At 56.7% G+C, this 26,904-nt stretch overlaps 1 protein-coding gene across 3 annotated transcripts; it reads left to right on the forward strand.

Annotated features, from left to right (window-relative positions):
• The first annotated feature begins 2,872 nt into the window (after positions 1 to 2,872).
• Positions 2,873 to 26,887, forward strand: MYH7B (myosin heavy chain 7B). Of its 3 annotated transcripts, XM_055544848.1 has the most exons (41): positions 2,873 to 2,978; positions 4,225 to 4,331; positions 4,488 to 4,631; positions 5,121 to 5,277; positions 5,576 to 5,603; positions 6,867 to 6,963; positions 9,212 to 9,235; positions 9,395 to 9,487; positions 9,626 to 9,689; positions 10,822 to 10,920; positions 11,588 to 11,691; positions 11,779 to 11,917; positions 12,209 to 12,327; positions 12,420 to 12,569; positions 12,752 to 12,922; positions 14,046 to 14,225; positions 14,320 to 14,452; positions 14,536 to 14,612; positions 15,061 to 15,148; positions 15,313 to 15,430; positions 17,105 to 17,228; positions 17,330 to 17,466; positions 18,480 to 18,735; positions 19,720 to 19,962; positions 20,626 to 20,802; positions 20,891 to 21,036; positions 21,330 to 21,420; positions 21,498 to 21,887; positions 22,772 to 22,898; positions 22,988 to 23,106; positions 23,198 to 23,394; positions 23,500 to 23,849; positions 24,019 to 24,143; positions 24,243 to 24,358; positions 24,812 to 25,208; positions 25,287 to 25,412; positions 25,497 to 25,667; positions 25,767 to 25,871; positions 25,954 to 26,049; positions 26,519 to 26,656; positions 26,732 to 26,887. In XM_055544848.1, exons 1-41 carry the CDS (start codon positions 2,888 to 2,890, stop codon positions 26,741 to 26,743), a joined length of 5,826 nt encoding a protein of 1,941 aa, XP_055400823.1. In that variant the 5' UTR covers positions 2,873 to 2,887; the 3' UTR covers positions 26,744 to 26,887. The 3 variants fall into 3 exon arrangements, with proteins under 3 accessions (XP_055400823.1, XP_055400821.1, XP_055400822.1); XM_055544846.1 differs by lacking the exons at positions 2,873 to 2,978; positions 4,225 to 4,331; positions 4,488 to 4,631; positions 6,867 to 6,963 and having other exon boundaries at positions 5,193 to 5,277; XM_055544847.1 differs by lacking the exons at positions 2,873 to 2,978; positions 4,225 to 4,331; positions 4,488 to 4,631; positions 5,121 to 5,277; positions 5,576 to 5,603 and having other exon boundaries at positions 5,611 to 9,235; positions 26,519 to 26,626.
• Positions 26,888 to 26,904: the final 17 nt, after the last annotated feature.

A 26,904-nucleotide genomic window follows, 5' to 3' on the forward strand; every position in this document is an offset into this window, starting at 1 on the left:
TATATTCTAAACTATTAGTCAAGTTAATTCATTCTTGTTTCATTCTCTTACTTCATAGGTATTTATTGACTTTCTATTACGTGCATCTCCTCTGCAAGGTGCTGGAGACGTAGACCAAGCTCTTGTGCTTTTTAGAGTGTGGGTGTGGGTGGGAGGGAGGGGCAGGGAAGAAACAGTCTAAGTTCTATGAAGAGCATTAAACCAGAATGATGTTCTTGAACTTCTCTGGCAGTCTAGTTGTTAAGACTCTGGGCTTCCACTGCAGGGGGCGCGGGTCTGATCCCTGGTCAGGGAACTAAGATCCCATGTGACTCTGCCAATTAAATAAATATTAGGTTATTTAAAAAGAAAAGAAAAGAAAAAGGGACTTCCCTGGTGGTCCAGTGGCTAAGACTCCACACTTCCAAAGCGGGGTTTCCCGGGTTTGAACCCTGGCCTGGGAACAAGATCCCACATGCCAAAATCAAGAGTTCGCATGTCACAGCTAAAGATCACAGGTGCCTCAACAAAGATTGAAGATCCCATGTGCCGCAGCTAAAACCAAATACAGCCAAATTACAAAAAAAGAAAAAAAAAATGATGATGTTCTCACAAATATGTGGAGAGAAAGAAGAAAGCAATACATATAAATTTCAAAACAATCTATGATGTTTAGAAGTCAGAGTAGTAGGTGAAGGAGTGATAACTGGAAGAAGGTTGAGGGGGATGATGGTAATTTGGCGGGGGGTGCTGGTAATTTTGTGTTCTTGAACAGGATGTGTTTATTTTGGGAAAAATTCATCAGACTGTACAAGAATATTCACTGCAGCCCTGACTATAATGGCAAAAAGAGAACAATCTAAATGTCCACCAGTATCATTTTGTAACATGGGGAAATACCTGTAGGGTAAACTACTAACAGGGTCTGGGTGATTGTAATTTTGATAGACATTGCCAAAGCTGGCCATGCTTTTTTTTTTTTTTTTTGGTCGCATCATGTGGCATGTGGGACCTCAGTTCCCCAACCAGGGATTCAACCCACACTCTCTGCTTTGGAACCGCAAAGTCTTAACCACTGGCCTGCCAGGGAAGTCCTTGGCAATGCATTTTAAACTAAGTTTTCATGTAATACACATACCATAAAGTGCACACATCTTAAGCTTACAGCGTGATTAGTTTCAGAGAGAACACACCTGTGTAGCCACAGCCCAGCTCAGTTTATAGAGCGTTTCCTGCATTTCAGAAGCTTCTCCTGTGCCTCCTCCCATCCTTACTTTCCCTCAAAGGACCACTCTTTCACTTTTATCATCATTAGCTAGTTTTGCTTGTTTTGAACAATATACAGTTGAAAAGGATCTTTGAAATTATTTCTATGTATTTTATAGACTATAGATATGTCTATATATTTGGTGCTGGTAGCTTGTTGATACGGAAGATTTCTCGTTGTGAGCTCAGCCCAAGACACCTGGCGAGAATCCTAGCTCTGGACCTCTTTGTGTCGTGTCGAGGGTTCCAGGATCCTTTGATTTTCTGACTCTAAAATTCTGTGGCACCACCAGGGCTTGAATGGCGTGACGCACAAGGAGAGCCCCAAAGTGAGGAAGGCAGCTGGAGTGTCGGCACCCCCAACTCCTGATGAGAGTAGGGTGCAAGAGAGGGCTAAGGTGGGAAGTTGGCTTCCTGTGAATCTTCAATGCCAGGATGAAGGAGGCTCCTAACTGGTCTACATTTCCTCTATTTTCTTCCTCTTCAGCCAGGTTATTCCTTTTCACCTGTGGTTCGAGACCTGCTTTTCTTCTTGTGTGATTTCCCCAGGGGACTTGGGAGAACTGGGGATAGAGGGGAGCAGAAAGTGGAAACGACAGCATCCAGGTGCTTGGAGAGGGATGTCTCACTCTCTCTGCTTCTCTTTGTTTCTTTCTTTCTCTTTTTTTAATCTTTTGGCCATGCTGCATGACATGTGGGATCTTAGTTTCCCAACCAGGGATCAAACCCGCGGCCCCTGCATTGGAAGCGTGGAGTCTTAACCACTGGACCCCCACTCCCCACCCAGGGAAATCCCCGCTTCTCTTTTTGATTTGGTCTCTGCCACTGCTTTTTGGTGAGACTTGACCAGTGCTTTCCTTTCCCTGGGCCTTGGTTTTCTGGATGTAAAGAGAAGGCTGGACCAAATAGTCCAAGAGTGCATCCTGTGGTTCCCGCTCTCTGAGTTTTCCTGCTCTTCTTTCCTGGGCATGCGGACATTTTTCTGGGTATATCAGACTCTCTGAGACTTGGTTTCTCTCCCCCAGCACCTCAGTCTTTCCAAATCTCTCCCTGCCTTGTCCCTGCCCCTGTCAGTCTGAATCTCAACCTCCCAGTCTCTGAGTGGAGCGAGTGTCTCTCTCCGCCTTTGTGATCCCTTGACAATGGGAGGTAAAAATAGCCCAGGGGCCGAGCTGGTGGAGATAAAAGGGAATTTGCCTTTTGTGTCCTGTGGCCAGGCTGGGGGGGCTGTGACACGTGGAGATTGCTGACATAGCTCTCCTCCGCTGACCTTGACGGCAGCAATAAAAGGGGGAGCCCAGCTCCCAGCCCTCACCGTGGTGCCGAGGTGGGTGATCGGGGCTGGAGTGGGAGCCCAAGGGAGGGCAGACAGGCTGGTGGGTAGGTTGCTTGTGGGTTGGCACAAGTCTCTCCATTTCTGTGGGAGAGGATGCTCTGGTGTCTGAGAGGGTGCTTGCATGTGTTGGGGGCTTACCAAAGAATCACCTACTATTAGGTCTTGTGGGTTGGTTGATCACACCCCAGTTTGGGGCCCCTGCCCTCAGTCCCCTCTCCATGCCATCTTCCAGTGCCTGCTGACTTGGACCGCCTTGAACCTCCAAGATCTCTGCTGCTGCATCCTCCGCCTCTCAGTGCCACTACCATGATGGATGTGAGTGAACTTGGGGAGTCTGCACGCTACCTCCGCCAGGGCTACCACGAGCAGATGAAGGTGCACACCGTCCTGTGGGATGGTAAGTGAAGGCAGAGGTGGGCAGAGCCACAGAGAAGTTCTTAAGGACTCAGAACAGGAGTGAGGAGGGGTGGCACTCCCCTTGGGTCTGAAGGAGCCCTCTAGCCTGACAGCTTTAGCCCCAAGAAGAAAATCCCAGGAACCTAGTATACCTCACTTGGGTGCCTGTGAGCAAGCCTTGGTTTGCTCCTCTGTAAAATGGGACAGTATCGCCTGCCTCCTAAGACTGCAGTCCGTGGCCGGAGCCTGAGGCTTCTGAGACGAGAGTGCCTGGTATGTGTGCAGGCTGCCTCCACGTGTCCATAAAACCTGTGCTGGAGTTATTTTTAGTGCTTTCCCTAGAGCCAATCCCTCTGTTTATTAGGGACAGGAATAAAGGCGACTATTTATGACCCGGTTTGCTCATAGGACAATAATAACAATAGGCAATGTGTATCAAGCACTTATTGTGCGCCAGGCCCAGAGCAGATGACTTTCCATGCATCATTGCAACAACCTGGGGAGGTGGTGACCAGGGCCAGCTTCGTGGGTATGTGACCTCTGCAGCTGCACTGGGGGCCTTTTACTCTTTGCTATCAGCATCTTGAAATTTTAAATGATTTCTTAACAAGAGGACTTGCATTTTAACACTGGAGCCTGCAAGTTATGTAGTTGGTCCTAAGGTACTTGGCTAGTAGGTGACAGGATACCTGAGTCTTTAACTTTCATGATGCCTTTAACTACCATGAAATATGGGCTCCCTGGAGCTCTGGGACCAGCTGCCTGGGCAGGAAGGAGCATAAGACAGACTTACAAGATGCAGGGCTTGAGTCTTGGGTAAAATAGGGGAGACAGAACCCACTAATATTAAGTGCCTGATACTGAGGGTTGCTCCAGAGGAGAACTAAGGCAATGCTCACAATGTTTTGCCTTTGAGGGACAGGCCCAGAGAGAATGAGGGATTTTCCACAGGTCGCAGGGCAAATACAAGAGAAGCATGAATTTGAACCAAAGTGTGTAATCCAGGGCTGTGGGGGACCCTTACTTCAGTCAGGGGATTCTTTGAGGAGATCTCTAGGGAAACCTCCCAGTGCTGCCTTTTCAGGAAAGAGGGTCTGGAGGGATCTTTCCTGGGTACTCCTGTGTCCTGATAGAGGGGCTCCTAGGCACACAGCTCTAGGGACACGACAGGGGAACCCAGTTGGGCCCCCAACCCCTGGATGTGCATCAGCCTCTTTCAAAGCCCCAATGCTCTCCCGGAAACCCAGGGAAGAAGCGGGTCTGGGTACCTGATGAACAGGATGCTTACGTGGAGGCTGAGGTCAAGTCGGAAGCCACTGGGGGCAGAGTCAACGTGGAGACCAAAGACCAGAAGGTTTGGCTCCCCCCTTTTCCTGGAATTAGCTCCTCTGCCTCCCGAAGGTGTAGCTCCTGGAAGGCATGCTCTGGATGAAAGGGGGTCTGGGGGCGTACAGGGGTGAGAGGCTGAGGTCACTTGGTTCACGTCCCCACGATATGGCCTTCCTGGCAGGTGCTGACGGTTCGCGAGGCTGAGCTGCAGCCCATGAACCCGCCCCGCTTCGACTTGCTGGAGGACATGGCCATGATGACGCACCTCAACGAGGCATCCGTACTGCACAACCTGCGCCAGCGTTATGCTCGCTGGATGATCTATGTGAGCCTGGAACCGAGGAGGGGCCACGGGTGGGATGGGGCTGTGCGTGGTGGGGGCGGGGCCGTACCATCAGGGGCGGGGCTAGAGCGAGAGCCACAGCTCGGCGGGGTCGGGACCGTGGGGAGGGCTCGCGGCTGTGTGCGGTGGGGGAGCAGGGCTAGAGGCAGGGTAGGGTGATGTCATGGGGCTGAGGGGGCGGGGCCACCGGCTGGTGGGCGGAGCTGGAGGTGGGGCTGGAGGTTTGGCTATGGGACTGTAGGGGAGGAGCGGCAGCCGCAGAGTCGCTGGGCAATGGGCTGTGGAGGTGGGGCCACAGGCTGAGGGCAGGAGTGAGAGCTAGGGCGGGGCCAGGTCGGCCACAGAGGTGTGGCGTCGCACCTTAGGCAGCTCATTTTGGGGAATTTTTGCAAAGATCATAGTTTTGCGAGGGCTAGAGCTTGAGGACGGGAACTTGGCCTCCAATAACCCATCTATACTCTCTCTCCCCAGACATACTCGGGCCTCTTCTGTGTCACCATCAACCCCTACAAATGGCTCCCTGTCTATACAGCCTCCGTGGTAGCCGCTTACAAGGGAAAGCGCCGCTCGGAGGCCCCGCCCCACATATACGCGGTGGCGGATAACGCCTACAACGACATGCTGCGCAGTAAGGGCTGCCTTGACTCCTCTCCCTGAGTCCTCTTTCTCTCCTGAGACCCTTCCCCCGGCTCCCCTTCCCTCCACTCGCACTGCCCTCTTTTCCATCCCGCTGGACACTGAAGCATAGTCGTTCTGTCTCTTCAAGTGGGAGCTGGCCTGCAGTCTGAAGGTTCCCACCTGGTCCTTCCCATTATTGGCTCTGGGTGGCGGAGGGGCTGTCCCAGCGCCAAGGATACCCCAGGTGTTCCACCTGTGGCTGGTCCCTCACTTTGGCTAACTTCTCTGTCTCCTCCCTTTTCTTCCAGACCGAGAGAACCAGTCCATGCTGATCACGTGAGTGTGGGGCTCTGGGGATGGGGTGGGAAATGCTGGCCATCTGGCAGGGAGGGAGTGGAACTAAAATCATTTCCCGAGATTGAATAATTGAATACAAAGTGCTAAGGGCAGGGGTTTTACCACCTAGAGCCAGTGTCCCAGGTGAGGCTAAATTATAGCGTCTTCTCTGCCCCTGTTCTGAGCAGATAAGTAGAAAAGGAATGCCAGACTGATCACCCACTCTCATACCCCCTGTTCCTAGGGCCTGGAATCTTCTCTAACCTTGATCTTTGGGGAGTTCTGATTCTGGCTCAAGGAGGGGGGAGGAGATCCCCTTCCCTTTCCTCTTTATTTTAGTCGGTCAGTCATGTCTGACTCTGAGACCCCATGGACTGTAGCCCATCACACTCCTCAGTCCATGGGATTTCCCAGGCAAGAATACTAGAGTGGGTTGCCATTTCCTCCTGCAGGAGATTTTCCTGACCCAGGGATTGAACCCATATCTCTTGCATTGCAGAAGTCTTCTTTACCACTGAGCCACCAAGAAAGCCCTTCTTCTTTATTACCAGCTTCTTATTTCTGAATCTTATTTATAACCCTTTGTTTGCCTCCTTGGGAAAGTGGTAGAATTCTTACATACCAAGTTTAGGTCCAGCCAAGCCAATATGGACATTGGTTGAGCATGAGTGTGTGTATGTGTGTGAGTGTGCAGCCTGCTAGTTAAGAGTAAGACCTTTGAAACCAGAAAGACCTGGATTCAAGTTCTCATGGGTCCACTTCCTGCTGGTGCCCTTGGTCCTCTGAATCTCATCAGTAAAAACAGGACAGTCCTGCTTACCTACTGCAGAGCTATAGGAGTCAGCCGGTGAATGTTTGCACCTGGCACCCGGCAGAAACAGCTACATGACCTCTCTGAGTCACAACCCCTTCTCTATCAAAAGAGGGTGATGATGGCGCCTGCCTTACAGGGTTCCTGAGGCTTCAGTGAACCAGTTCAGGTGAAGCACTCGGCCCAGGGCCTGGCAGTAAGTTAGCACTCAGTAAACAGTGGCATCATGTGTTTTCTCATCTCACTGGGATGATTTATGCTGGTTTGTTTTGTAAACAATTCAACACCTCTGGGAGCTGATCCATCTCTGAGTTTTGGGCTCGGGGGGATCCTGAGTTGGGAGCTGGGTGTGGGGAGGGCAGAGGCACCCTGCTGGAGAAGTAGGGTGCTGGGGGTGGGAGGAATTAGAGCAGCCAGATGGACATTGGTGACTCATGTTTGTGTTGTCCAAGGGGAGAATCGGGGGCCGGTAAGACCGTTAACACCAAGCGGGTCATTCAGTACTTTGCCATCGTCGCTGCCCTGGGAGACGGGCCGGGCAAGAAGGCTGTAAGACTTGCCCACGCGGGCACTGCTCCCTGCTGCTTCTCACTGTTTTTCTTTTCTTTTTTTTCTCCTTTTCTTCTTTTTTTAAAAAGTTGATTCCCCAGAGCCTCTCGCCCTGCCTGAGCCTCCCACCCTGGTGGCAGACTCTGGCCCGAGCAAGGCTTGACCAGAGAGGCTGTGGCCATTCTCTGTCACGTGATGCAGATCCACACTTGCCTTACTGTTCCCATCTGAAATGCAGAGGGGCGGGACCACATTGCTAGTCCTCAACATTTCATGTAATTTTTCCCTTTCATATTTTCACGACCTTCATATTTTAAAAGTTTACCAAGCAGGCTGTTTTTACCAAGAAGTAATAATCGGTTTCTTGGTTTTCATGCTCCAGTTACCTGCTGTCAATCAAACAAGGCAGGTTTAGCCAGAGCCAAGGGCACTTGGCCTTCCCAACAGTCAAGATTAAGGGCAGTTTTGCACCCTATGATTTCTTTATGGTTTTTGAAATTTTCTGAAACAATGGGGGACCAGTATTTTGGGGTTTTTTATTTGTTTTCGAGGTGCAGTTTTCCTTCCTAGCCCTATGGCCAGCTGTTTAGGGATGTGTGGGCACTGCACCCCCACCCCCAAATGGGTTGACTTTTCTTTCCAGAAGCCTAAGGCCTCCGCCCACCCAGCCCTCACTCCTGGTCTTGTTGAGCCTTGCTTTTATTATGGGGCATTTTTCTTTCTTCTTTTTCTTATCTTTTTTTCCATTTAAAGTTTTTTTTCCTTTTACTTTTTGCCTTTTCCTGTTTTCCCATTTGATTTTCTTGTGATTTTTTTTTTTTTTTCCCCAGTTTTGGTTTTTTGTTGTGGTGGTGGTTGTTTTTCTTGTTTGGTTTTGTTTTTGCTGTTGACTTTTTTGGTACTCTTTCCTCCCTCCCCTCCACCTCATTTTCCCAACTCCCAAAATGTCTCTGAGGATGCTACAGAAAGTTGGGGCTTGGTCCAGGAATAGGAATGGAGGGTGGGAGCTGATGGGGATGCAGCCAGAATGGGTGAGTCTAGGGGGCACCTGGGCAGAAAGGAGCTCTGCATCGTGGATTTGAGGTTTGGGGGAGCTGTCAGGCAAGGGAGGTAGAGAGAAAGGCTGGCCCACAGGGGCCATGGGCGTTGTAGCTTAAAAACCTTATCAACCTGCCTCCCCTCTCCCCCAAATTTGACTACATCTATCAGAAGGAGCCCTATTCAAAAGCCCTGGAGCTGAGTGTGTGGGGTGGAGCTCAGGGGAGGGCTCCTGCCATCTGTCTCCTGCCCCTGTCTCCCCAGCAACAGCTCAGGGGGATTTTTAAGTCTTGGGCTCCCTTGAGGTGAGTGAATCACCAAAGTCTCATAGCATGGGACAGGTGGCATGGCACCTGTCACTCCAGAATCCATTCCTTCCTTTCCCCCCTTTTCTTCCCAGGCTGCTGGGATCCAGGGCAGGGAAGAGATAGAAGGGTAGATGGAGGGAAGATGAGGCTAGGAGAGAGCAAGTGGGGAGGAGTCCTTTGGTTCAGCAAGTCCCTCTAGATGAGAGACAGGTGGCTTTGGGCATCATGGGAAGCAGGATGCCTGGACTCAGTGTCTGCCCTGCCCCTGACTTACTGTGTCATCTTGAGCAGACACTTTCCAGCTCTGAGTCTTAGGTTCCTCATTTGCAAATTAGGGCTAATAATATGCACCTGGCGGGGCTATTTTGAATAATACTCGATATACAGTTGTACAGTGAAAATGCACCCAATCATAATAGAAAGGAGAAGTGTGAAGAAGGGCCATCACAGAGGGAGGTCAAGGGTCAGAAGGTTTGGACAGGAAGAGTCTCTTCCAGCCTCAGAGAATCAGGGAAGACTTCCTAGAGTAGGGGGCTTTTGAGCTGGGCTCTAAAGGGGAGTAGATTGTAGTCAGGAACCTCTGGGGCTTGGAGCAGGGTCAATTCCAGGGGTGTGGGAAATGAAGGGATATGGAGGAGGCCAGAGACAGAGCTTTGGGGCACTGTGGGTAGGGGACACCCACACACAGCTCCTGCCTCAAGCCCCTCCCTGACTAGAGCCCTGCCTGCTCCATTTCTTGCATTTCTCCATCTAACAGCCCCTGGAGGGTCAGGCATAGGGAGTGGGGTGACATTTGGGTGACTAACATTCACTGTCCTGCTAACCCACCCTACTCCCCCACTGCCACACTCCCGCCTGGTGAGACCTCACACCTTCTAACTTTGTCTTCCTTCTCCTCCCAGCAATTTCTGGCCACAAAGACCGGGGTAGGTATGGGGCTGGTATGAGTGGGGCAGACAATTATTATGAAGTCCTGGGGACCCTCCCTCCCCTTCCCCTTCCTCTTCCCCTTCCCAAGCAGAGGTGGTCTGGGATGGGCTAAGACCCAGGACCACGGGGTGAGAGACCCCTCATCCTGCCTCCAGGGCACCCTTGAGGATCAGATCATCGAGGCTAACCCCGCCATGGAGGCTTTCGGCAATGCCAAGACCCTGCGCAATGACAACTCGTCCCGCTTTGTGAGTGGCTTTGGTGGGAGACTGGGTGGGGTTGGGGCAGGAGGGTGGGGAGGCGGGGAGACACAAGGTCTGGGGAGCCCTGGGTGGATGGAGCAGCACTGCCTGGGCCCCCGACTGAGGCTGCTCCTCTGCCCACAGGGCAAGTTCATCCGCATTCACTTTGGTCCCTCTGGGAAGCTGGCATCCGCGGATATTGACAGCTGTGAGTTCAGGAGAGGGTGGGGAAGGAGGAGGATGGGAGGGGCCACGCCTGCACCTTCCCACTTAGATTGAACAAGTTTCATCAAGTCTTTGGGGCTCCCACCTGCCCCAGACGCTGCTCTTCATCCTCAGGCCACTGCCCAGCTCATGCCACCTCACCTCTCACCTGGAACTTACCCACTGCCTCCACGTGATCTCCCAGCCTCCATTCCTCTGCCTGATCTTCTTTTAGCCAGAGTGATCTTTTTTTGGCTGCTAATCTGATCACATCGAATTCCTGCCTAAAAACCTTCTCCAGATCCCATCACCTTAAGATGGAGACCCCCACCCTTATTTGGTCAGGCTCCTTGTGATTGGGCCCCTCCCCCTACCACAACCCCAGCCTTTTCTCTGACCCTCCATCCAGCAGACCTGTGCCCCTCCTGCCCAACCTCATCTCTGGGCACCTTGAGACCCTGTCCTTCCAGGAAGGTCTCCCTCAGTCTGTCTCTGCAGTCATCGCCTATCCCTGACCCAGTCTGGCTACACAGACACTGGGTGCCCAGGTCACACGCACAGAGGGACCCCCCCACATTGACTGCTCCCCATCTTGGGATGCAGGGCCAGATCCTGACGGACAAGCATAGGCAGGTGGTGATGGGAGGAAACATAGTAATTTACACCCTGATGGGCCCGTGTGCAAACACACCAAGGCTCTGCTCTCTGCACACACTGGCACACCAGCACACCTCTGGGGGAAAGGAGCAGTCTGTGGGTGGAGGAATGACAGCCTAGATGAAAGAACAGACAAACAAAGATCCACACACAGGGGATTTCCCCGATGGTCAGTTAGGACAGTGAAGATTTGGCACTCGGTGCTGAGGGCCCGGGTTCAGTCCCTGGTCAGGGAGCTAAAATCCCACAGTGGGATTTAGTCAAGTGGCCAAAAAAAAAGACCCCTACACAGACACCCACATTAATACACGCACACTGGTGTACAGACACACACATTCCCACACTGTGGCACATGTGCCAATGGAGAGACCTCCTGCAGCACATGCCGGGGGTGTGTGCAGACACTCTTGCCCCCTGCTCCTCAGCCCTGGTGGGGTGACCCACTCGGGACAGTAGGCCAGCTCCTCCCTTTCCCCCAGATCTCCTGGAGAAGTCACGGGTGATCTTCCAGCTGCCTGGTGAGCGAGGCTACCACGTCTACTACCAGATCCTTTCGGGGAAGAAGCCAGAGCTGCAGGGTGAGGGCCAGCAGCCCAACGGGGTGGGAGTCAGAGCCCGCCGGTCTGGGTGGCAGTGGGGCTGCCCAGCCCTGTCCCGGGCCCCCTCAGACCAGGCCCTGGGCTGCCTGTTCCCCTGCTGTTCTGGGGTCTGTGACATCCCTTCTTCCCTAGAGACGCAGCACTCCTTCTAGCCACCCACCCGCTTCTTGGGATTTCTGGTTCCTGCCGAGCCCTCCCCCTCGCGCTGGGGAACAGGCCCCTCAGCATCTCTGCCCTGGCCAGGTTGTCTCTCCTGTCCTGAGACTAGAGAGGTTCCCCTCAGCACCAAGCAGGGAGCAAGGGCTCCATCTGGGCCTGGCTCACCTCTCTTGCAAGCCCCTCGAGGGCAGAATCTGATCCTCCCTGTACCCGAGCACCCAGCACGGGGTCTGGGCCAGAGGGGTGGCTGTGAGCAAGAGTCAAAAGGTGAGTGAGAGGTAGGGACTGTGGCTCTTTCCCCAGACTCATAAAGAAAGAGAAGCCCTGGGCATTGGAGTGGAGGAGAGAAACTCCAGGTACAAAATCTAGAGAGGGCCCTAGAGTCTCTTGCCGCAAGAGCCCCCAGGACCCACCACGCTGGGACCAGGGGAAGGAGGAGAGCTGGTGAACCCAGCCGACACCCCCTTCTCGGCTCTGTGTCCCCCAGACATGCTGCTTCTGTCTATGAACCCCTACGACTACCACTTCTGCAGCCAGGGCGTCATCACCGTGGACAACATGAATGACGGGGAGGAGCTCATGGCCACTGACGTACGTCTGGTGCGAGGGGAGCAGGTCCCGTGGCTCCGCTGGACCCTGAGGAGCCCAGGGTTCTCTGAGTCTTCCCCTCCCCCACAGCACGCCATGGACATCCTGGGCTTCAGCGTGGAGGAGAAGTGCGCCTGCTATAAGATCGTGGGGGCCCTCCTGCACTTTGGCAACATGAAATTCAAGCAGAAGCAGCGGGAGGAGCAGGCTGAGGCCGACGGCACTGAGAGTGAGGCGCCCTGACCCTGACCTGACCTGGTCATTCTCTTGACCCTGATCCCAACCTCCAGTCCGTGACCGTGATCCCTGAGCCTTGTCAGCAACCTTTGACCTCAGTCTGGCCCTATTTGTAAATTGTGACTACTCAACTCCAGCCCCTCACCCTTCTGAGCTGTACAGTTTGCTGACCCTGAACTTGACCTCTCCCAACCTCCCTCTCCTAACCCTAAGTAGAGACCAGTAGAGCCCCCAAAACCCCTAGTCTTGGCCACCTCCTCATCTCACCTGTGTGTCCTGCCAGGTGCTGACAAGGCTGCCTACCTGATGGGGGTCAGCAGCGGGGACCTCCTCAAAGGCCTTCTACACCCCCGAGTGCGTGTGGGGAATGAATATGTGACCAAGGGTCAGAGCGTGGAGCAGGTGAGCTGCCGGCAGGACGGGGCCCACCCTGGGACAGCTGGGGCAGGGTCCGCTTCTTGCCAGGTCCCAGCCCAGCCTCCCCATGACTCCAGGTGGTGTTTGCCGTGGGGGCTCTGGCCAAGGCCACCTACGACCGGCTGTTCCGATGGCTGGTGTCTCGGATCAACCAGACGCTGGACACCAAGCTGCCCCGTCAATTCTTCATTGGCGTCCTGGACATTGCGGGTTTTGAGATCTTTGAGGTGCGGGCAGGCCCATGGCCCCAGGCTCTGTTCTCTCTGGGGTGGAGGACCATAGGGGTGGGGGCAGGAGCCCTGGGGGTCTGCCTGGAGGCAGGGTGGAGTCCCGCACATCCCTGTCCTCTGTGGGCCTCCATGTCCCCATCTACAAGCAGGCCGGCTGAGCCGGGCGCTGCCCTCTACAGTTTAACAGCTTTGAACAGCTGTGTATCAACTTCACCAACGAGAAGCTGCAGCAGTTCTTCAACCAGCACATGTTCGTGCTGGAGCAGGAGGAGTACAAGCGGGAGGGCATTGACTGGGTCTTCATCGACTTCGGCCTGGACCTGCAGCCCTGCATCGACCTCATCGAGAAGGTGGGGCCCAGGGCCAGGTCACTCCGGCAAGGGAGTGCCTGTGTGCTTGTGTGTGAATGAGCGTGTGCAGGCAGGCATGTGCGTGTGCATTTAAGTGAGCGTGTGTATACGAGCATGACTGAGCGTATGTGTGTGATGTGTATATGAATGGAAATGCGTGCGGGTGTGTGACTAGGTGTGTTGGAGATTGAGTGCGAGCGTGTGTTGGTGAGCAGGGCGTGTGTGTGAGCCTGCGTCCCTGCTGCACTGCTGACAGTAAGCCCTACTGCAGACAGTTTCATTGGACCCTCAAAACTGTCCAGAACTACAGGGCACGGTAGGGTGTGTTTGTTTATTTGTTTATAAAACATTACATGTATTTCCCTATGGTACAAAGACTAGAAGGAAAGAAAAGTCAAAGAAAAATGGAAAAATCAGAAATAAAGGGGAAAGAATATTTCCCCCAGTCCTACCACAATATGCATCCTCTCCATCCTTTATCCTCGGCCTCTCTTTTCTCTAACGGACACAGACTCACTTCTCATCCTACCTTTTCTCTGAAAGTGTATTCTGGGCATGGTGCTTTGTTGAAGAAGGCACAGTGGTTCACACAGCAGATGATGCCCATGCGTTTCTGTAATCTCCTACCTATGCACATTCAGGTGGTCGACAATTCTTTGCTGTTATGGCAGGAATGAAAGTATTCATGTCCCCATTTTGCAGGTTAGAAAACTGAGGCTTAGAGAGGTCTAAGGGCCCCTTAACCACTAAGTGAGGAAGCCAGAGTTTGACATCAACTGCGTTTTTTGACAGCACCATGTGGGAGAGTGTGAGACCACAGATGTTGGAGGTGTGTGGGTGCAGGGGTGCTGGTTTGAATTTGCACACTTATAAGCAAAGAGAACAACTCAGGGCTGGCTGCAAATTGGTCAGAAGCAGGTTGAAAGCCAAGCCACAAACTTTCTTTCTTAGAAGACAGGGCTCCTGGATGCAGATCCATTCTGCCTCCCTCTGGGCAGATGGTGGCTGAGGTTGGGGGGTCTGGGAAAGCTCCCAGAGAGTGGGGCTCCAGGAAGTGGGAGTCCAGCCCAGCCTGGATGGACTGGCTTGATGGAGACCCTTCACCCTTGCGCCCTGTCCCCAGCCGCTGGGCATTCTGTCCATCCTGGAGGAGGAGTGCATGTTCCCTAAGGCCTCGGATGCCAGCTTCCGGGCCAAGCTCTATGATAACCACGCGGGGAAGTCGCCCAATTTCCAGCAGCCACGGCCTGACAAGAAGCGCAAGTACCAGGCCCACTTTGAGGTGGTCCACTATGCAGGCGTGGTAAGTGCCTGTTGAAAGCCCAGCTCTTGATCTCCCTCCTCCCTTCCTGGGGTTCCCCCGCCCCTCGGGTCAGCACCTGTCTGGTCTCTGGCAGGTGCCTTACAGCATCGTGGGCTGGCTGGAGAAAAACAAGGATCCACTGAATGAGACGGTGGTCCCCATCTTCCAGAAGTCGCAAAACAAGCTCTTGGCTACTCTCTACGAGAACTACGCTGGCTCCTGCTCTAGTGAGTACCAAGTGGTGCAAGTCTGCAGGGGACTCACGGAGGGAGTTCTCTGCAGTGAGTGACTGGCCCCTTGTCTGTCCTAGCTGAGCCCCCCAAGTCCGGGGTGAAAGAGAAGCGTAAGAAGGCAGCGTCATTCCAGACGGTGTCCCAGCTGCACAAGGTGAGGCCCCGTCTAGGCCCTGTGCAGGCCCCCTCCCTGCCGCCCCCACTGGGTCCTAGCTCCCTGCTCTGTCCCCTGCACCCGGGCGGGCGGCCGTTAAGACTTGCAGTGATGTTTAACTCCTCTCCACGTGAACATCACAGCAAGTCTGTGCTGCTTCCCGTCCCCACGCTGCCTGGGCAGGGTTTAGAGGGGATGGGGTGGGAGCCACGGGGCCTGTGGGAGGGCTGAGGATTGGTTGGGGGACCCACCCAGTCAAATGGAAGAGGGCCAAGGGTCACAAGGAGAGTCAAAGGGTGGTGCTGCAGAGACCCAGTGCTGAGGTGCCCAGTCCTTAGCGGGCTGGTCCATCCTTGGTGGGCTGGTCCATCCTTGGCGGGCTGGTCCACTGCGGCTTCCAATCCTGCTTCTCTGCCCTCTTGTGCTTTCTCCCCTCTCCCTCCCCCAGGAGAACCTCAACAAGCTGATGACCAATCTGCGGGCCACGCAGCCCCACTTTGTCCGTTGCATCGTCCCAAATGAGAACAAGACCCCAGGTAGTCACCCCAGGGGGGCTGGTTCCCCATGGGGGGACATGGGAGGGAGGGGATGGGGTTGCCAGAGCTGGGTCACCCCTCTCCACAGGGCCTGTGCGGCCTCGAATTCATGAAGGTGTGTCCCCTGACCGCTAGTCTTTTCCTTTAACCTCCACTGTGCCCAGGGGTCATGGACGCCTTCCTGGTGCTGCACCAGTTGCGCTGCAATGGGGTGCTGGAGGGGATCCGGATCTGCCGACAGGGGTTCCCCAACAGGCTGCTCTACACTGACTTCCGGCAGCGGTGGGTGTCTCCCCGGCCCCAGCCCTGGCTCCTCCCCAGCTCCCCCGCCAGCCACCTTCCCTCTTCCCTTCCTCCCAGGTGGAGGCAGAAGGCTGGGTGGGGTGGGAAGGGCACCCAGGAGGATGCAGGAGGGCTGGGGAGGGGGCTGGGGGGGCATCCCAGTGGGAAATGCTAGTCGGTGAGACCCGAGGGACTGGGTTTGGGAGAAGTGAACAGGCTCTGGGTAAATACTGCAGCTTCAGCCAGCAGGGTTTGCTAATGAACTGGAAGTGGAAAGAGAATGAAAAAGATAGGGGTGACTTCCAGGTGTTTGGCCTATCAACTGGGGAGTTGGTGGTAGATTTACTAAGAAACCAAGATAGATTTTTAAACTTTTGGCAGGGGGAGGTAGGTGGACAGTGGATTGAACTCTCCTTGGAACATGTCAGATTTGAAATGTCTCCAGCAGGAAGCCCAGGAGGGAAGTTGGGCAGGCAGAGCCAGGTGTGGATTTGGGAGTTGAACGAGGGCTCACGTGGACTAGGCTCTATGTAGCGCCTGGCAACGAGCGCTTCGTCAGTGCTGGGGCCTCTGCCTCCCCTTTATAGGTTTGACTTTTGTCTGGCTGCAATTGTCCATGGGCCCCTCCCTCTTCAGAAGTAATTGTGGCCATCCATGCTGACCATTATACATGTGTGTCTGTAGAAATACTTTACACATGGGTGCACACACACGCATGAGCACACACATGCATGAGCACACACACACATGAACACGCACACATGAGAACACACACATGTTCTCTGTTTTTTCCCTGTAACCATGTCTTGGGGATTGTTCCTTGTTAATAGACATAAGTCTGCATCATCACCCTTTTTTAAAAAAAAAATTAAGACTATTTTTTTAGAGTAGTTTAAGGTTTGCAGCAGAATCGAGGGGAAGGTACAGGAAATTCCGACAGTCCTGCCTCCCCCGGGGTCAATGAACCCCACCAGAGTGGGGCGTCTGTTACGGTGGCGTCATAATCCCTCAGTGTCTATAGTCACCATTACAGTCCACTCTCGGTATTGTGCCTTCTAGAACTTTGGATAAGTGTGATGACAAGTAGCATCATCCATTTTGTTATGGAGTGAAGTGCTCTGTAATCTAGTGACCCGTGCTTTGTAATCAGTCCCTTAGTGAGGGGCCTTTTGTGTTTCCAGGGTTTTGCCTTCACAGTGTGGTCAGCGCAACCTGACCCACACGGCCCTGTACACACGTGCAAGCGTGTCCTTTTAGAAGTGGGCATGCCGGAACCCTTGTTGATCTTGTGATCGACAAGATCGTGATCTTGTCGATCACAATTCTCTCCCAATGCTTCTTCAGTTTGTGATATGCTGTAACACATCACCTTCTTTACTTTTTTATTGTCTTCTCAAAAAACTGATAAATTATTAAAAATTATAAGTTAAAAATTATGACAGTGCCATAGGCCTTCTGTAAATACTGCTGCCTCTTAAAGAACTACTGAAGCTGTTTAAATATTACCTGAGCTTTTAAAGCAGAGTATGCCCACTCCCCCAGTATCACGAGGCTGTCAAGTGTCACCTGCCAGCTTGTTCAGTGGAGCCTGAACAAGCCTCCCAAAGGCCAGCCTCTCCAGTCCTCTGCTCCCCGTCCAGCACCCTCCTCACCAACCCTTCCCCACCCCCTCAGGTACCGCATCCTGAACCCCAGTGCCATCCCGGACGACACCTTCATGGACAGCAGGAAGGCTACAGAGAAGCTGCTGGGCTCGCTGGACATCGACCACACCCAGTACCAGTTTGGCCACACCAAGGTCGGGGCACAAGGGAGTTAGGATCCTGACCCGGTGTGGGCACGCACTCTGCAGGGGGTCATGCAGACGATTGAGGGTTATACCTACCACACCTACCCCAGGTGTTCTTCAAGGCTGGGCTCCTAGGCGTCTTGGAGGAGCTTCGCGACCAGCGTCTGGCCAAGGTCCTGACGCTGCTGCAGGCGCGGAGCCGGGGCCGCCTGATGCGCCTGGAGTACCAGCGCCTGCTTGGAGGCAGGTGGGTGCAGGCAGAGGGGTGGGACACAGGGTCAGGGTACAGCCACTGTCCCCCAGCTCACAGAACCTCTAGGCTCTCTGAACCTGGTCGTATTGTCCTGTGGGTCAGATTTTGCATATGGCTGGTTGAGTGTCTCCGAAGGGGCAAGCCTCTGCTGTGTGCCCATCAGCCCCCAGCTACCTGCCACTTCCTCCCCTCAGAAGGTGGGGAAAGAGAGTCCATCTCTATTCCAGGCCATCCCAGAGTGTGGTCCAGAGTGGGAATAAGGGCATCTAGTGTTTTCTAAGAGTCTTGTGTGCCAAGCCCTGGGCGAGATATCTTGTTCGAATTTATCTTGGTTAAGGTACAGGATGGACTTCTCAGATGTCTCTGGTAAAGAATCCGCCTGCCAATGCAGGAGATGCAGGAGACACGGGTTTGGTCTCTGGGTTGGGAAGATCCCCTGGAGAAGGAAATGGCAACCCACTCCAGTATTCTTGCCTGGAGAATCCCATGGACAGAGGAGCCTGGTGGGCCACAGTCCATGGGGTCACAAAGAGTCAGAATAGACTGAGCACACATGCAAAGTACTGGACAGTCCTAAGAGGCAGATGACCATCTCTGCTCACCAGAGGGGGTGTCTGAGCAGAGAGAGAGCCATCAGCTGACTCATGGGGGAGGTGGGAGGCTGGGATGGGAGCCCAGGCTGTCTGACCTTATATGACAGTCAGTGGCTTAACCACCCCTGGTGTCCTGTCTTCAGGACCCTTGCAGGGACCACCAGGCCATTCAGGGTTTGTGAGCTCCAGCCCTGGAGGCAGACCTGCATGCCCTGGGCCTCTCCCTCAACCTCGTCTGTAAAGCAGAGGATTAGGACCTATTTGAGAGGCTGTTGGGAAGGTTAACGCAATCGACCACACACTGAAGTGCTTAGTGCAATGTCCGGCCCAGGGGAGGTGCTCAGCAGCATCGGGGCTATCGCTATGAAGGGGCAGCTGTGAACCTGCTGACCACCGGTGGTCACCCCTCCCCAGGGATGCCCTGTTCACCATCCAGTGGAACATTCGTGCCTTCAATGCTGTCAAGAACTGGTCATGGATGAAGCTCTTTTTCAAGATGAAGCCGCTGCTCCGCTCGGCGCAGGCTGAGGAGGAGCTGGCGGCCCTGCGGGCAGAGCTGCGGGGGCTGCGGGGGGCCCTGGCCACCGCCGAGGCCAAGCGCCAGGAGCTGGAGGAGACGCACGTCAGCGTCACCCAGGAGAAGAACGATCTGGCCCTGCAGCTGCAGGCGGTGAGGAGGGGAGGGGTGGGCTTTCTTTCTGCGACCTGGTGCCCCGACCCCTGGGCATCCTCAGGGAACCTCAGGCTGCTCCGAGGAAATAGCACAGGCAGACCCACCACGCCCCACTCCCCCTCACCCCCCTGCCCAGCCAAGGCCAACCTGGCATGTGCTGGGTGCTCAGGCTTTACCTGGGTCCTTTTTGCTATTCTGGAGGCTCACGGGCTCATACCTGCATGCGGCCTCCTCGTACCCAACCTCCCCACCCAGTCAGTGCATGCGCCCCAGTGCTCCCACACCTTGGGCCCCATGGCTTCCTGCTAAAGCCTCCATGGAGCCCCATCTCCCCAGCTCTCTCCTCCACTCCCTCCCTGAGACAGTGCCAGGCTCTCTTCTCTGGTTAAGGGCCATGGGAACCCAGGCAGCAGGTAACAGTAACAACCAGAGGGCAGAGATCAAGGGTCCAGATCCTCCCCCAAGTCCACAGAGCCCTTCCTTCCTTTGGCAAACACCTTGAGTGTCAGGCGCCACAGAAGCTCTGGAGATAACACCGGTGGGAAGACAGATGGGCCTGTGCTCAGAAACCCACCTGCTAGAGCAGGAGATGGTTATCCGGTCAGGTGGTGAGGAAACAGCGTGGTGGCCGAGAATCTGAGCCCTCTGTGGCCCTGCAGGGCCCTCCCCACCCCAACTTCAGTGAGGGCGGACCTGGCCGTTGGCTTCTCTCCTTGAGCCTTGTTTGGGCCTTTCTCTGGATCGCCCCGCAGCCTACGGTTCCCCTCTTGTCCCCCGGTCCATCCCTCCACTTGTGCCCTCATCCCACCACACCTGATTGCCTTCAGGGCCCAGAACAGATCATTGGCATGGCATTCCTTGGTCCCAGAACCCAACTGAACCTGTGTCAGGCCTTGGCATGGACAAATGAGCTTTCTGTCTAGGACCTGGCCTGGGGTCCCTCGGCTGTCCTGACTGCGCCATTCCCGTGTCCCCCTCCAGGAGCAGGAAAACCTGGCGGATGCTGAGGAGCGCTGCCACTTGCTCATCAAGTCCAAGGTGCAGCTGGAGGCGAAGGTGAAGGAGCTGAGCGAGCGGCTGGAGGACGAGGAGGAAGTGAACGCAGACCTGGCTGCCCGCCGCCGCAAGCTGGAGGACGAGTGCACGGAGCTCAAGAAGGACATTGATGACCTGGAGCTGACGCTGGCCAAGGCCGAGAAGGAGAAGCAAGCCACGGAGAATAAGGTGTGGGTGCGGGGTGGGGTGGGGCAGAGCTGTGGGGCCAGGCACCTGCAAGTCCCACACCTATGTGGCCCTGGGCAGGTCTCATCCTCTCTGTGAGCCTCAGTTTCCTCCTCTGTCAAATGGGGCTAATAGAAGCACTTCCCTAATTAGGGTGGGTAAGGATTCAGTGTGTAACTAGGCTGTGCGAGCACTCACCACCGAGCCTTGCACGTAGTAGGTGCTCAGCAGATGCTCGGATCGTCATCCACCAGCTCCATGTGCCCCAGGGGCCTTCCCTCATTGAACCCTCCTGAGAGCCCGTTGGTTCACACTCTGGGGGGACTGACTCCATCATACAGGAGGGGAAAGTGAGGCTCTGGGGGAGGGTGAGCTGCTTATTCAGGTTCTCACAGGTGCTCCCTGAGGAAGCCAGGAGTAAGGAACAGCTGCTTAAAACACCCCTGAATACCCAAATAGCTAGCATCTATTGATCTCTCAGTGCCAGCCAGACACTGGGGAAAGGCTCAGTAATCCCTCGAGGAGGAAGCTACAACCATCCCTGAAGGATGAAGAAATTGAGGCTCGGGATGAACTGACTCACCTGAGGTTCCCTGGCTGGAAGGGGCAGCTGCTCAGGCCAGAGTTGGGGGAGGCAGCCCCACAGTGACCTTGGCCCCGACACAGGTGAAGAATCTGACAGAGGAGATGGCAGCACTGGACGAGTCTGTGGTCCGGCTGACCAAGGAGAAGAAGGCCTTGCAGGAGGCCCACCAGCAGGCCCTGGGCGACCTGCAGGCTGAGGAGGACCGTGTGAGTGCGCTGGCCAAAGCCAAGGTTCGGCTGGAGCAGCAGGTGGAAGACGTGAGTTGGGGCCACAGCAGGGGGCTGCACGGAGGGGCCGGGCCGGCCAGGACAGGGGGAAGCCCACCCACTCTGTCCTGCCCCACAGCTTGAGTGCTCCCTGGAGCAAGAGAAGAAGCTGCGCATGGACACGGAGCGGGCCAAACGCAAGCTCGAGGGGGACCTGAAGCTGACACAGGAGTCGGTGGCAGACGCTGCCCAGGACAAGCAACAGCTGGAGGAGAAGCTCAAGAAGTAAGTGTGGGGAGGGCCTAGCCCCAGCCTCCTGGCCGCAGGGACCTGAGCCTGCAGCCCGCTTCTCGTCCCCCCCAGGACTCTAGTCAGTTGCATCACAGCAGAGGTTGAACTGTAGGGTGAAGGGGGCCCACCTAGGGCCAGGCTCTAGGGCCAGGGCTTGAGAGGGAACTCTGGGGAGGTCTTGAGGGCTACTCCAGGCACAGTGCCTCAGGACAGCGTGTGTGCTGGGGCCCTCAGCAGGTTGGTGGCAGTTAGGACCTGGGCCGGCTCATGCCCATCCTCTCCTCCAGGAAGGATTCGGAGCTGAGTCAGCTGAACCTGCGGGTGGAGGATGAGCAGCTCCTCGGAGCCCAGCTGCAGAAGAAGATCAAGGAGCTGCAGGTGCGTGAGGGACAGGGGCGGGCGAGGACCCGGGTCAGGGGCCCATGAAGGTGACCCTGCCGCCTGCCCGTCCCCAGGCTCGGGCCGAGGAGCTGGAAGAGGAGCTGGAGGCTGAGCGGGCGGCCCGGGCCCGCGTGGAGAAGCAGCGGGCAGAGGCTGCCCGGGAACTGGAGGAGCTGAGCGAGCGGCTGGAGGAGGCGGGTGGTGCGTCAGCCGGGCAGCGCGAGGGCTGCCGGAAGCGCGAAGCCGAGCTGGGCCGGCTGCGGCGAGAACTGGAGGAGGCGGCTCTGCGGCACGAGGCCACCGTGGCGGCCCTGCGGCGCAAGCAGGCGGACAGTGCGGCTGAGCTGGGCGAGCAGGTGGACAGCCTGCAGCGGGTGCGGCAGAAGCTGGAAAAGGAGAAGAGCGAGCTCCGTATGGAGGTGGACGATCTGAGCGCCAACGTGGAGACCCTGGCCCGCGGCAAGGTGTCAGCCTCCTTCCTGACCCCGACCTCTGACCCTCCGCTAGCAGCCCACCCTCACCGAACCCCTCCTGACTGCAGTAGCTGACCCCATGCTCTGAGCCCCGAGCACCCCCTGCCTATCTGACACCACACTACTGCTAACCCTGCACCTGATCCTGATCCCCGGCCCATTCACCCGGCACCCAGCCCAAAACCCCCCACCAGTTCTGACCTCAAACCCTACCTCCTAAACTCTGTGCCCTGATGCCAAAGGATTTTGACCCAGCATCCAATTCCAACTTCTCAGTCTTTGACCTCTGAATTCTGACCTCATCCCTATCCTGTTTGGGCTTCCCTGGTGGCTCAGCTGGTAAATAATCTGCCTGTAATACAGGAGACCTGGGTTTGATCCCTGGGTCAGGAAGATCCCCTGGAGAAGGGAATGGCAACCCAGTCCAGTATTCTTGCCTGAAGAATTCCATGGACAGAGGAGCCTGGTGGTCTACAGTCCATGGGGTCGCAAAGAATCGGACACGACTGAGCAAATAACACAGACCTGTCCTGACTGTTCTTGTCCTGAATCCCAGCACCCAACCCTGACCCCTGACCTTTGTACCACCTAATCTTAACAGCAGACCTGTGACTGCTGTCCCCAGCTGCCTTCAGACTCTGGTATCCTAAACTCACCTTGACCCACTGGTTCAGCCTGCTCACTTCTGACACCCATGTTTTAAGCCATAGTCCAGCACTTGAATCTCTGACCCTGAACTTGGGGTTCTGTTCTCCCTTTGATTCCTGGGCACACATCTAGCCTTCCAGTTCCTGGCTCCAGTCTCTCTGATTGGCAGCCCTAGATCCTGCCTTGTGGGTCTCTGACTTGTTCTGATCCCTGACCCCGGCTCCCAGGCCAGTGCAGAGAAGCTGTGCCGGGCATATGAGGATCAGCTGAGCGAGGCCAAGATCAAGGTGGAGGAGCTACAGCGGCAGCTGGCAGACGCGAGCACCCAGCGTGGGCGGCTGCAAACTGAGAGTGGTGAGGCACGGGGCTCAGCGGGCCACGGCGGGGCCTCCGTGCTGCCCACCCGCCTTCACCTAACCTGCTGGCTCCCCTTTGGCCTGCAGGGGAGCTGAGCCGCCTGCTGGAGGAGAAGGAGTCTCTGATTAGCCAGCTGAGCCGCGGGAAGGCCTTGGCCACCCAGAGCCTGGAGGAACTGCGGCGGCAGCTGGAGGAAGAGAGCAAGGTGGGCCAGCCATGGGCAGCCACAGAATGGCGGGGGTGGGGGCACAGGGTCACCGGCTGGCCCCACGCTGAGGTCACCGGGCTCTCTGCAGGCCAAGAGCGCGCTGGCTCACGCAGTGCAGGCTCTGCGGCACGACTGTGACCTCCTACGGGAGCAGCATGAGGAGGAGGCTGAGGCCCAGGCCGAGCTGCAGAGGCTGCTGTCCAAGGCCAATGCCGAGGTGGCCCAGTGGAGGAGCAAGTACGAGGCGGATGCCATCCAGAGGACCGAGGAACTGGAGGAGGCCAAGTGAGTGCCCTGCCGGCTTGGCAGCACCACCTCGGGGCAGGGTAGGGTGGGGGAGGATGCGGGGCTCAGCTACGCTCCCATATCCCATCTGTTCCTGGGGTCCAGAAAGAAGCTGGCGCTGCGACTGCAGGAGGCAGAGGAGGGGGTTGAGGCCGCTCACGCCAAGTGCTCGTCGCTGGAGAAGGCCAAGCTGCGGCTGCAGACCGAGTCGGAGGACGTGACCCTGGAGCTGGAGCGGGCAACCTCTGCAGCCGCGGCGCTGGACAAGAAGCAGCGGCACTTGGAGCGGGCGCTGGAGGAGCGGCGGCGGCAGGAGGAGGAGATGCAGCGGGAGCTGGAGGCGGCCCAGAGGGAGGCCCGCAGCCTGGGCACCGAGCTCTTCCGGCTGCGGCACAGCCATGAGGAGGCCCTGGAGGCCCTGGAGACGCTCAGGCGGGAGAACAAGAACCTGCAGGGTACGGCCAGCCACGGGGTCAGAGCCGCCCTGGGGGTCACTGGGAGTCCCCTCCGAGTCACACAGGCAGGGTGCCCTAGCGAGGGCACCCTGGAATTACGAGGGGGTGAAGTGATGTGGCTGCAGCATGAGTGGTGGGGTGGCCCCTCAGTGCCCTGTCCTTTCTGCAGAAGAGATCAGTGACCTCACAGACCAGGTCGGCCTCAGTGGGAAGAGCGTCCAGGAGCTGGAGAAAGCCAAGAAGGCGCTGGAAGGGGAGAAGAGCGAGCTCCAGGCAGCACTGGAGGAGGCTGAGGTCAGGGGTGGGGCGACGCTGATGTGCTGGCTCCTCTGGCCTCCCCTCTCAACACACGTTCGTGGACCTCCTGGCTCAATGGCTTGTTCTATACCCCAGGGGGCCCTGGAGCTGGAGGAGACCAAAACCCTGCGGATCCAGCTGGAGCTTTCCCAGGTCAAGGCTGAGGTGGACCGGAAGCTGGCAGAGAAAGATGAGGAGTGTACTAACCTGAGGTGCGGGGGGCTGGCCCTCCTCTCCAGGCTGACAGCCTCTCCCGTCCCAACCGTCTGAGAGCAGAGGGCAAGAGGTGTTGGCTGAGCCCCAGCGTGCACGCAGATTGGCATGACACCTAGTCCCCCCTCCCCAGGACTTTCTTTGGGGGAAGGAGTGGATTATTGTCCACAGTTTAGAGGTGAACAGAGAGGCCAGAGGACTTGCCCAAGGTTACACAATAGAGGCAGAGCCAAGATTCAGTCCATGTCTGTCTGCTCCAGAGCCTCACTCTTGCCTGTGAAGTTGCTCTGATGGGCAACAGGCAGTCATGAGGGGCTTGAAACCAGGGAGAGACCGGTCACTTAGTCCGGTTTACGTCTCCAGCGTTCTTTTTGCGCCTGTCAGCAGGTGCGGTGCGCGGGCCCCTGCTCCTCAAAGGTCACCACTCCTCCTTCCGTCCCTTCCAACCATAGGCGCAACCACCAGCGGGCAGTGGAGTCCCTGCAGGCCTCCCTGGATGCGGAGACTCGGGCTCGCAACGAGGCACTGCGGCTCAAGAAGAAGATGGAGGGCGACCTCAACGACCTGGAGCTGCAGCTGGGCCACGCCACCCGCCAGGCCACGGAGGCGCAGGCCGCCACGCGGCTGCTGCAGGCCCAGCTCAAGGAGGAGCAGGCGGGGCGGGACGAGGAGCAGCGGCTGGCGGCAGAGCTCCGCGAGCAGGCACAGGCCCTGGAGCGGCGGGCCGCCCTGCTGGCTGCGGAGCTGGAAGAGCTGCGGGCAGCCCTGGAGCAGGGCGAGCGCAGCCGGCGGCTGGCGGAGCAAGAGCTGCTGGAAGCCACGGAGCGTCTCAACCTCCTGCATTCGCAGGTGGGCACAGAGGGGGTCACCAGAGCGTGCGGGCCGGGGGCCTGCAAGACCCAACTCTAAAGCTCTGCTTCCCTGCAGAACACAGGTCTCCTGAACCAGAAGAAGAAGCTGGAGGTGGATTTGGCCCAGCTGAGTGGGGAGGTGGAGGAGGCCGCCCAGGAAAGGCGGGAAGCCGAGGAGAAGGCCAAAAAGGCCATCACTGATGTGAGGCTGGGCTGGGGCTGGGGATGCCAGAGAAAAGTCCAAAGGGACCGTCACCTCCTGACCAGACCGCCACCTCCCCTACAGGCAGCCATGATGGCAGAGGAGCTGAAGAAGGAGCAGGACACAAGCACACACCTGGAACGGATGAAGAAGACGCTGGAGCAGACGGTGCGGGAGCTGCAGGCCCGGCTGGAGGAGGCAGAACAAGCCGCCCTCCGGGGCGGGAAGAAGCAGGTGCAGAAGCTGGAGGCCAAGGTGTGTGCGGCCCGCCTCCCAGCCTGCTGCCCTGGCGGGTGGGTCAGCCCCGGGGAGGGCAGGCCAGGGGCACCAGGCCCACCGGCTGGCTGCTTGTAGGTGCGGGAGCTGGAGGCCGAGCTGGATGCGGAGCAGAAGAAGCACGCAGAGGCCCTCAAAGGGGTGCGGAAGCACGAACGCCGGGTCAAGGAGCTCGCGTACCAGGTGGGTAACCAGGACCACCTCGAGGGGCGGCCCTAGGGCTGGGCTGCTTTGGGCAAGACCTGAATCCCCTTTGCCTGCCCAGGCTGAGGAGGACAGGAAGAATCTGGCTCGCATGCAGGACCTGGTGGACAAGCTGCAGAGCAAGGTCAAGAGCTACAAACGTCAGTTTGAAGAGGCGGTGAGTGCACGGGAGTCTGGGTCTTTGGGGCCTAGTACCAGTCAGGATTCCGGTGGTCACCCCACTTCTACAGCTGGCCCAGTCAGTGGGGATGCCAGCAATGGTCAGGCCTGTTCCATCTCTGGGCTGTGATTTCCCCCACGGTGGCTTTGTGTGTTGGCTGGGACAGTGACCCCACTGCCCAGTGGGAAGAAAGACAAGTTTCTAACAGGTCCAGCAAGACACAAGACCTAGCTCTGTCTCTGAGGGGACCTCTCTGCTTTCCCCTTCCAGGCAGGTCTGGCACCCAGGCACCTCTGGAATGAGTGGGTCCATGCCCTTCCTTCCTGCCGTGGGAACTGGGGAGGGATGGGGAGGGCCGTGGGCAGCGGTGGTGAAGCAGACTGGAGGACCAGGAGAAGCCGGCCCCTTTTGGGGCAGCTGACCGTCTCAGTGATCAGAGAGTGAGCAGGCCTGCCTGTGCCCACAGGAGCAGCAGGCCAACACCAACCTCGCCAAGTATCGAAAGGCCCAGCATGAGCTGGACGATGCAGAGGAGCGGGCAGACATGGCGGAAACCCAGGCCAACAAGCTGCGGGCACGCACCCGGGACGCCCTGGGCCCCAAGGTGAGGGGTGGTGTGGGGCACCCTCCCTGCTCTCTGCCCCGGAAGCCGCTCACTCAGGCACTCCTCTCCCTTTAGCACAAGGAGTGACGCTGGAACCCTGGGCTCTAGGAAAAGAGGGATACCTGCTGTCTGCCCCACCCTGATCCTGGCCTCTCTTCATTCACACCTGCTGGAGCCTCGCCACCCCAAGCCCTGCTCCACCTTGAATAAACCCCGTGGCTGCAGCTCTGACTGGGTTTCTGTTCATT

The sequence above is a fragment of the Bubalus kerabau genome, chromosome 13 (assembly GCF_029407905.1).
Source record: "Bubalus kerabau isolate K-KA32 ecotype Philippines breed swamp buffalo chromosome 13, PCC_UOA_SB_1v2, whole genome shotgun sequence".
NCBI classification, from domain to species: Eukaryota; Metazoa; Chordata; class Mammalia; order Artiodactyla; family Bovidae; genus Bubalus; species Bubalus kerabau.

Bases quoted from the DNA above. Each gene is read 5' to 3' on its own strand.
- MYH7B (XM_055544848.1), top strand. From the start codon at position 2,888: ATGATGGATGTGAGTGAACTTGGGGAGTCTGCACGCTACCTCCGCCAG. The intron at 4,332-4,487 runs GTTTGGCTCCCC...CCTTCCTGGCAG, and splicing joins TGGAGACCAAAGACCAGAAG to GTGCTGACGGTTCGCGAGGC. The intron at 15,431-17,104 runs GTGGGTGTCTCC...CCACCCCCTCAG, and splicing joins TACACTGACTTCCGGCAGCG to GTACCGCATCCTGAACCCCA.